Here is a 10,255-nt window from a genome sequence, read left to right as displayed (position 1 = left end):
TCGAGATGCACGGCTATAAATAAGCGAGTTGCTTCCAGGAAACCAGCATTCTATCGCTTATTCAGCGTCACAGAGATTCAGGCTTTTCCTACTTTCTCTCGCAGGCCAGCAGTTAGTGTATATACGCGTGTTCGACGGACCGTGACGCGTTCCAGCATACTTTCATCTTGGGATTTCTACTTTGGCAATGTTTGATATTGCGTCAAAAACGTCCAATCAAAGCATCCAGCTGAGAGACGTAGTTCTACGTTTGACACCAACCGCTGTTCTCCACGGTTCCTGAAGCCACTCGCGTGCACGCGAATTTTTTAAATAATAGTTGGAATCGGGACAGACGGAAAATGAAAGAACGTTTTACTTTAGTAACATATATTTTGCTTTTAATATTTAATGTATGCTATATATACATACATATTTGTCATAAATGCATACATAAATATCTGCAGTCTAGTTATGATATATAGATACGAAGAAAAAATTGACGTATAAAATATGAAACAAAACTTTGATAATACCGCTGGGGAATTCGCGTCTACTATAATCGTAGCTTTATTCTATCAACGACGCTCGTTCCGTTTCGACGAACTGATCAGTGACCGGGGACATATAGCATCAGAAAATTTTCACGCGCCATCGCCAACCGACCTAGATATGTGCTCGATTTTAAGCTCCAGGCTTCGTGAAATTTATTAAACACGCTTGCATTATCGACTTTCTTTATTCTCGTCGTTTAATAATAATTGGAAAATTAGGAGGTTGCCTGGAAAGTAAGGGTTTCACGCAACATTTGAGCTCGGCGACGCGGCACGTAGAGCGGTCGGACACGTTGATATTCCTGCTTATTCGCTCGAAACGAAGCGAATTCCACGCACACGCCACACTACCGTAATTTCACCTGTAACAACGACCACGAAGAGAACGACGCGCGACATTACGTCGTCGTTTCCTGCCTCAGCCACGCACAGGCTACGGCGATACGAGAGAAAGTGAACAAACAGCGAACCGCTTAAAGTTCCCGCGATTCAAACGAAATCAACGTAATTCCAGTGGAGTAGAAGGAGAAAAGAACGACCGTAAAACGAAATTTATATTCATAGCCGTTCACTTGAACATTTTCATCGCTTTCTGCGTATACTCTATCGCGTCTTTTGTCGCGTTTACGTAGGAAAAAAGCTATTCTTAGCGTCTGCGCGTAATTTATCTAATGATATGATTCGTTTCCATTTGTTTCTCAATTGATTACTATCTAATTTCCCTTACGAAATTCGAGCAACTTGCAAATATGTGTCAGAAGCGAAATCGCTTATACTTTCTCGATACTAGTCGCTTGGTATTCCACGGTCACAAGACGAATTATGAAAGAAGATAAAAATTTATTGCACGATGATATCGATAGATAACTCAGGAACCAACAGAACTTCTGTATCTATCTAAATAATTGTCTGCGCGCGATTCGCGGTTGATCAATCAGATGGAAGATTTATTTGTCAGTTAAGGATACATGGTTTGCCAGAATTGGCGAATACGCGTGTCCTTCCAAAGTGACGGGACTGCTGAATTTCGTCGTGAATTCCAGTTGGCGTTAGGTAGTGCGTGACCTCCGGAAACTTGGTACTTAACGTACGATGTCCAGCCGTTTCGGATCGCTGAATCGTTCTCACGTTTCGAGCAGACTCCGGCAGAGATGTTTCGCGTTATCCTCTCCTCTTGAAACGCGTTCGTTTCGTTTTTCTTTTTCGGCGAGCGAAACGGGAACCGAAAGACTAACAGATCCATTATGATTTTAAAGTGTCTAGCGCGGAACGGCGAGATAAATTTGCCGCGGAACGAAATCAGCCAACGAGGAATCACGATACGTGACTCTCAGGACAATGAGCCATATCAATCCTTCGTCTCTCTATTCTCCTTCGGCTGGTCGCACGGCGAATTCGTTTCGTTCGACCGATGGAATCGAATCGCCTCGAAAACGATCCGCCTATTCAAACGGCACTCGACAACGAATCACCGAAAAGAGGAAAAAGAAGGGACGAGGCCAATGACAGAGAGGTGACTCGCAGGGATGAAAAAAGAAAAGGAGAAGAAGAAATAAAAATAGGGAAGAAAAAAGGGACGCGAGAGAGCGTGGGAGGATCGGGTGGGGGCGACGCGCGTCGACCAGAAATTCTCTCGACGCCGCAAAAGCTTGGAACCTCGATACCTCGTTCGATCGAAAGTAGATCGACGAATGAATCCTGCCCGTGTAATCTTTATCGATACAAGGCACAATCTCCCCTCCCGGTCGCTGCGTTTCGTATCGCCCTGGATCGTTTCGTATCGCTTCGTATCGCTTCGTTTCGATAACGCGTCGGACTTTCGTTGATCCGCGTTCTCTTCGTTCAGCGTCAGTTTCTCGTTACGCTCTCCTTCTCCCTCCGACCGTCTACCTTCGGTGAACAGCTTAATCGTATTTTACGGCAGATCAGCCTGCTATTCTCTTTACTCCATTTTTTTCACACCAATTCGCCGACTGTTATCATCGTGGACAGGCGCGCACACACACGTACGATCGCGGTGCGCGGCGACGCGCCGGCTCGATCGTCCGTTAAATCCGCGGCTTTATCGGAATTTCTCTTTCCTCCTGTCGTTCGCGACTTCGTTCCCCCGATTTTGCTAGAAAAACGAAGGTTCGATCGTTTCGAGAGTACACCGGGGCCCGATCTCCGGCCGGTAAACAGCGTAAACGTTATCCAACTTGCGTCGTTTGGAAATCAGAAATAAGCATGGTCCGCCGGAAATTGTCGACGTCGCGGTGATCGAAGCCTTCCTCCTGGATAACGCGGAAGAAGTAAACGAGTGAGGACACTGAAAGAATATTTAGTTACAGCGCCGATGCAACCGGTTTTAACGAGCGGCATGATCGATATGGGTTTTCCTCGACGAGGATACCTCGAGTAATTAATAGCGGAGATGAAAATAAAAATGTACGACCTGGGAGAACAGACGGTTACGCGGGTCGTCGCCTATGCAAGTTTCTGGATTAAACTAAATCCATAAATCTACACGGATGATCGAGGTCGGTCGTGGTGGAACGTTGGCAGACGTTGTTGGAAACATTGCGCGTGAAAGATGACGAATACTATGGGGGACGCGTAGAGTTTAAAGAAAGCAAACACGTGGGAATTGGGTTTTTTCCACGAGATAGGAAGACGCGTGAACGCGAAGGAGGTCGAGAAAGAGGTTAAACGTTTGGGAAGAAAGCGTCGGAAAGCGGACGCGTAGAGACGCGAGTAAAGTGGCGCGCGGAGTGACGCGATTCGAACGGCCGAGCAAAGAAAGCGCAGCGGTTCGGAAGAAGTTTAACGAGCAAAGTGCAAGAGCGAGAACGAAGGGGAGAAAAGTGCAACTTGTACGGCGCACACTCACGCACGTCTCAGCTTCCCCTACCTCGTAACCGTCTGGTACACAGAGAGGTGTCCGGAGACGGAGAACTACCGGTATATATCATCACGTCGTCGGCCGCTACACACACTTTCGTATTTATCGGGAGAAGAAGGGGAGGAAAGGCTACGGACGGTACATTCGGGCCAGTGCGTTGCGAGATTTCGTGGTGAAAGGACATCGTAAGCCAAGTGGACGATCGTAAGCCTTTATTCTCGGTTTTATTTCATTTCTCCAGCTTACACCGAACAGCCGCCGGTTGCACACGGCTCCTCTTCCTTTCTTCGATCTAGCGTTTATCTTCGCGTCACGTGATTCGAAAAGGAGCGCGATATCAGGAAATCTATCGCGCATCAACGAGTCCCGACATGGCTTCGACAATCAAGGTGAGTGAGTGACGAACGTGCAACAGGTAGATACACGCGCACCCTATGTACACGTACGCCCGGTGATTTAAAGTTTCGCAGTATCCGGAGGGGCTCTCTCTGTTTCCCGCTGTCTTTCTCTCCCTATTTCCGCCGTCACGGGATCCGCTCCATGCTCCCATAGGGGTGGTTGCCTGGCGAACTCGATACCGTCACCGATCCTGCCTTTCTCTATCTTGAATATTTAGAAGACGAGACGGGCTATCGCCGTTTTCGAAGTCACGTACCTCTAACTTTTCCCGATCAAGTCTACGTACGGAGAATACCGATCGCACTCTGCCTAAATGGTCCATTACCGCGGTAATCCCTTCCGCCAGAATCTCGCCTTATCGGTTACGATTGCACGTTGTTTCGCATCGATATTTTATATCGGTCACGTAAGTTCGCTTTCTCGCATCGAACTTCTGTTTTGCTTTTTTAAACAGCTCTGTCGCTATTCTTACCGAAACGAACAAACGTTGTCCGAGACGAAGCAGTCGCAACGACCGTCGCGTTAGATAGATTTTCGTGATGCGAATCGAAAGTGCCACTGCACACGCGTATCGTGATACAGAAAGCAGTTTTCTAGAGCGCAGAACCGTGTGCCGTTTGGATTAACGTATATACGCGTTTCGCGGGACGATAAGAGCTCTCGGAAAAAATTCGCGACTGGCTCTGACGGAGCCGAACAGTGGAAATCCTTGCGATATTAAAGAGCCAATAAACGTCAAGAGGCAACGAGTTTCCAGTTATTTCGTCGGAAAGAGGATATCGGCTAAGTGCGCGCGCGTATTCGTTCGTTTCTTTCGCGATATATTTCCATGCAATCTGAAAACAGCTGTAACGTGTTTATTTCCTCCGATTGAAAAAGAAGCGAACGAAAAATCGAGCAAGATGATAAGCGACGAACATATCGATCTTGATATTTCCCTGGTCCGTCAATCGGGAAAAACATGATTAAGTTCCGGCACGTAGCTCAGCTTTGCAGCGATCCAATCGAAATCCATTTATCGAAGGCGTCGCAACGTTATAACTTATGCGTGTCGCAATCGTACGTTTACGAACAATGGCATGGAAACGGCAACTGCACGGAATAACAAACCGATGGAAAGGGTTCCTTCGTCGTTTAGTTCTACTTAAAACTCGATCGTCCTTACTAAATCGTATTGCGCGTTGTTCGAAAGCTTGGGAGAGAATTGAGAAATTCCATTACACCCGTTGCGTGTGTTCGCGAGGAATTCGCGTTCAACGGTGGAGGATGGCACCCGTTAATTCGCTACAATTCGATATTTACACTGGCCGGCATTCTCCTCCGTACGGCGAATTACGATTCATTCGGCGCATCGTCGATATCGAACGGCAGTCACAGAGTCGTGTAATCGTTGTCCATCGGATGCCAGTCGACAACTAGGCGATTGTAAATTAATTTAATAACTGAAACAGCACGGCATTTCGGCCAGTCGTATATGAACAATAAATTATTATTTATCGTACACGGGGCTTGCAAAGTCGCGTGCTCGCGCGCTTGCGTACACGCGCGTCCACCGATAACTACGGCGGAATATTACGGCTACAAATGGCACGAGTTTTCCAGGCATCCCCCGTTTAAGCGGTGAATTATCATTCATAGACTGTGACGACAATTAACGGGCCATACGTAGGATCTACGCGGAATGCATGGACGAGAGGAATCGTCAGCATCGTCTAGCTCGGACGTAATAACCCACAACGTTATGGTTACTATCGTTACAGCCGACGTGACAGCAATAAAATCTATATCACACCCATTTGCCATTTAGAGCGGCCAATAATTCTTATAATCCACATCGATTTGCGGAAGTAAGCGGTTTGCGTGCACGTACCAGAGCCGGCATCCAATCCACAAATCATTCCTGACCGTGTATATACAGAGACGTGGTGATTTACCGAACCGTCGCGATTATTAGCACGCCTATAGGAAAATCGAAACTCACCGCTGATCCTGTTCGAGTATTCAGCCGATTATAGCGGATAGGGGAAACCAATGAAAAGTCACGAAGTTGATCGATCGAGCCTTAAGATTTAACTTTTGGCAAGTCGACGACTGTTCGTTATCGCCAGTGATATCGCTGAATATTTTATTTTATAGCTATAAAGGGAGAAGACCGACTTACCTCTATGCGATAATCAAATTTACCTAATCTCGTTGTGCGTTTCTTAAATTCTTGCGTCTGAATCTCACTCTCGTTTAAACGAATAAACTAACGTTTTAATGAAATTTCTAGCAAAGCAATTGGAACGAAGAATCGTGTACGTTGGTAACGATTATTTCGTTATTTCCTTAATCTTCCCTCTGCAGCGAGAAATGTCCCAACGATGGAAAACTAGGAAAGGCAAAGTGGTTAATATAGTTTGATAGAATTAATACAAAGCGTAAATGTAATTTAGAAGGAAATAAATGCGAGATACTCGCGCGAATCGGAATTGATTCAAAAAGGAAATATACACGGGTCTTCTATGAGCGATTACCGTTGAAGATGTACAAATGGAAGAAAAATCGTGCGATTCACGTCAACTTTGAAATCTATTCTCGAAATTCGCTAGTAATTTAGGATAAGAGGTGGGAGAGGGTAATTGGAAAAAGTACAAAACGACACCGAAGAGGGAAACAAAAAGGAAAGAAGAGAAGGACCGCGTGTTCCGGATTGTGATGCGAGTTGTTTAAAAACGAGGTTGATCGTCAAGGGAGGTGCATGCAGTCGAGAGGTACAGCGCGACGAAAATAAAATCGAACTTTGAAATATTCGTCACGGCCGGTGTCAAAAGAATGAAAAAAAGAGAAGGTGTGTCGGGCATAGGATGCCGAATATACTGCCAAAGTATATTCATCTGTCAAGCAGCTGCGATCTAATCGGAAATATTTTTTACGTTTCTCTTCCTCTTTCACCGACTAGCTCCATACTTTTCAGATGGACAAGCAATCGGACCATTCGGCAGCAAAGCTAACAATAAGATCGTTTCTGAAAAAGATCGTGCAAATATGACGCATGGCGGGGACTCGGAACGATCGAATCGTTTATGGTGACTATGGTGACTATTTCGGAGAACTTTACATATACATACGTATATTTGTTACCATTGAAGAATATCGAGGAAGTTGCTTATTTTCGGCAGGATGCAATCTATAATATAATTTACAAGTTTGTTAATAAGTGTAACAACTAGGTATTATTTTATCGCTACGATATGATAACATTCGTTTGAAATAACCGATAGTTCGAAATAAATAAAATATAGTATAAATAAGTCAGGGTACAATTCTTCGACGAAACTTATAACAAACTACGAAAGATTAATTACCCTCGGACTATTTACGTAGTCTACAAAATACCGGATCACAAAGCTTTATCTTCGTTCCAGTTCTTACTTCGTTCCTGTTTTAAATGGGACCGTACAGTCTCAGAGGATAGACTGGTCCTGTGGCGAGAGATTAATGAATTACCTACTTCTTTGACCACTCCGTCCACTATTTTATTTCTTTCGCGAGAAAGAATCCGGATTACGGTGAGAACAATTTTCCTCTCTGTTCTTTCGCGCGGAGGCAAACTCACGTGCTACGTGGACGAAGCAAATAGTATTATCGTTCGAGTCGATATCGTTACCGAACACACCGTTGCCTGGAAAACGGCGAACGAAGGCGAACGAAGTAATTTAAAAGGCAACTCGTTAGTCAGTCGCCGTACACAATGTAGAGATGCAACGAAACACGGAAGCGTGTTGATAGGAGCCGGGGTGAGTCGGCAGACCAACGGAAGCAAACAAACGAAAGTCGTAGGTACGCGCATGCCTTCGTTACTCACGGTGGTTACTGCTTGTTTAGCTATGTTAGCTTTGGCGTGCTTCGCCAGGGCAGCGTATAGTCGCAGTCTACAGCTAGCCTTTCCTTATCCCCTTTCGCTATTTCACCCTAGGTATACTCGTGTGTTCCGACCTTTACCGCGGTAACATCCGCCAATTCGCTTCGTCCTCGTTGGCTCGGTCCATCCGTTACCTATCCTTTTATTATATTCCAGTTCAATTTCCTGCTTTCAACGAGTCATGGGAACTTTGGATTCCTCTCTTTCGTTCCGCGACGCGACTCGGTGTGTACCAATTAAATAAACGATATCGATCGATCTAGAAACTTGGAATTGTATCATTATCTCGTCGTATCGGATAGGCGCCACTCAATCTCGTTAACCGTGAATTTCCTTAATTGCTTCGTGCCCAGATGTGCGGAAAGTGCCTCGACCTTTTAAAGATAGTTCCCGTAACGTCTATTTACTTAGAGCCCCGTGTGCAGCACTTAACTATCTCCAACTATGTTTCAGCTGCTGCTGGTCGCCTGCGCCTTCCTCGTTTACGCTGTTATGGCAGAATCGGAAGAAGGACAGACTGCAAGATCTCGAGTCTCCGACGAGCAACTAAATATGGCCCTGAGCGACCAACGTTACTTGAGGAGACAACTCAAGTGCGCGTTGGGCGAAGCTCCTTGTGATCCTGTCGGAAGACGTTTGAAAAGTACGTGTTCGTTGGGCTTATAAATCCATCGGGCGAAGGGACGGGAGGCACGCACAACTCACGACGTCTTGTCTCTTGCGTAACCGAGGTTTCGCGATTGTCCTGAACGAAACACGGTACAGTGTGGAATTTCCAATGGATCGTGTGGACTACAAAAAAGAAAAAAAAGAAAGGTTGTCGCGAGTAGTCGGGAGGGAACGCGGTGATTGGTATTTTCTTCGATTCAATGGATACGTTAACGTTGGGTGGAATTAAATCGATTTTATGGGAAAGTTCACGTTGTTCCGAACGGCGAGTCATCGAATTGCTTAGGTTGGATTTATATCCGTATTTCGAGAGCCGTGTGTTTCCTCGGAGACTTTGCCGATAAATTTCTGTAAAGTTACCAGCAGAATTCGATTTAACCCAGGCGTTGTTATCCAGGTTTAGCACCACTGGTTTTGAGAGGCTCCTGCCCGCAATGTAGCCCCGAGGAAACACGACAGATCAAGAAGGTCCTTTCACACATTCAACGGACCTATCCAAAGGAGTGGTCGAAGATAGTGCAGCAATATGCCGGAGTTTCGTAAGACGTTGGGATAATGGGAGCAGCTGAGGGGAAAACGGCGATGGTGGATACGTGGATAAAAAAAGAAAAGATAAAGTACAGGAAACAGGAAAACGGCGATCTGCCTACAATAGCCGTTTAAACCATCGTTCAATTGTTTTCTTCCGTACGTTAGAGAAAGGTACGATCGTATTCACATCGAGTTCTTACGGCACGCGTTATATCCAACACCTCTTCATCTTCCTTAATGAACACGTTTACTATCGTTGATCGTTAACACAGCGTTACACACATAAGGAGTATTTTATACACATCGAGACAATCGTATTATATACCGCAATAAAGTTTGTTTTCCAAAATACAGAATAGAATCGCTTTTCCACGAAGACACGTTTTCGCTCGGTTCGAGCTCGCAAGCGAGCAATATGTATTATTGGGTATGGAGCGAATTCACGCTGTTCAGCGATCGAGACTAGTTCGCGTAGCGAAAAGTCACGAATCGAGAGCGGTATATAAAAATGAAAAGAGCGAAGAAAAGTGCAAGAGGGAATGATCGTCTACGATTATGACGTTAGAAACGGGGACAGTAATAATAGCGGATGCAAGTAGCGGGAAAGTAATAAGCCGGATTCATATTTTATATTTTATTCCGGCGTCTCGCCTGGTTTCAATTTCGCTGTATTACAATAGATAGCTTTATTCCCGTAAACTATACGAGAAACTCTATACAGGCGGCGTTTTATAACGTCTGAATTTCTCGTTGAAACGTTTCCACGAATATTTCTCGTCGCCGGTTTTCCTACTTAAACGCCGCATCACGAGCCGACGCTACGCGCAGTTTCACTTTCTATCAGCCAACCACGAAAGTTCGTTACTCAACGATCGCAATGTATTCTTCGTGGCATGTTGCGTGGCTTGCATACGGTATCGGAAATATTTGAACGACGCAAGACGATGCAAGGCGACAGCATCGCGAGCCAACGATTTCCAATTAGGTCGTATAACCGTGGAAACGTAATTACCCGATATCGTAAACATAGCGTAAACATTTATCCCGTTTTATCGAGAAATAACGACAATCAACAAGTTGATAATTACTTGGAATATAATTAACGATATATTCCGGATCGAGCAATTTACAGGAACTTCGAACTGTATCGCGATTCTGGCCTTAATTTATCTCCATTTCCGTCCCTGCTAAATCCCTCCTTTCGTATTTTCTCTTTGTGCCGCTTCGTTTTCATTTAATTCGGATGTTGACGATATTACGAGTCTGACGGAGTTCGATCATCGGCAAATCAAATTAATTCGATTTCTCGTCTGTGCGTTCTTCGTCGATTAGATTTGC

The 10,255-nt window shown here is 45.2% G+C and overlaps 1 protein-coding gene across 1 annotated transcript; it reads left to right on the top strand.

The window, feature by feature from the left end:
* Nucleotides 1-3,453: 3,453 nt before the first annotated feature.
* LOC100746791 (allergen Tha p 1) lies at nucleotides 3,454-9,270 on the top strand. The gene is made up of 3 exons (XM_003493453.4): nucleotides 3,454-3,803; nucleotides 8,171-8,360; nucleotides 8,784-9,270. The coding sequence occupies exons 1-3, from the start codon at nucleotides 3,786-3,788 to the stop codon at nucleotides 8,927-8,929; spliced, it is 354 nt and encodes a 117-aa protein (XP_003493501.1). The 5' UTR covers nucleotides 3,454-3,785; the 3' UTR covers nucleotides 8,930-9,270.
* Nucleotides 9,271-10,255: the final 985 nt, after the last annotated feature.

The sequence above is a fragment of the Bombus impatiens genome, unplaced genomic scaffold (assembly GCF_000188095.3).
Source record: "Bombus impatiens unplaced genomic scaffold, BIMP_2.2 scf_1112, whole genome shotgun sequence".
Taxonomy (NCBI): domain Eukaryota; kingdom Metazoa; phylum Arthropoda; class Insecta; order Hymenoptera; family Apidae; genus Bombus; species Bombus impatiens.
Note: the sequence above shows the minus strand (reverse complement) of the source record. Positions and strands in the feature narration are given on the sequence as shown.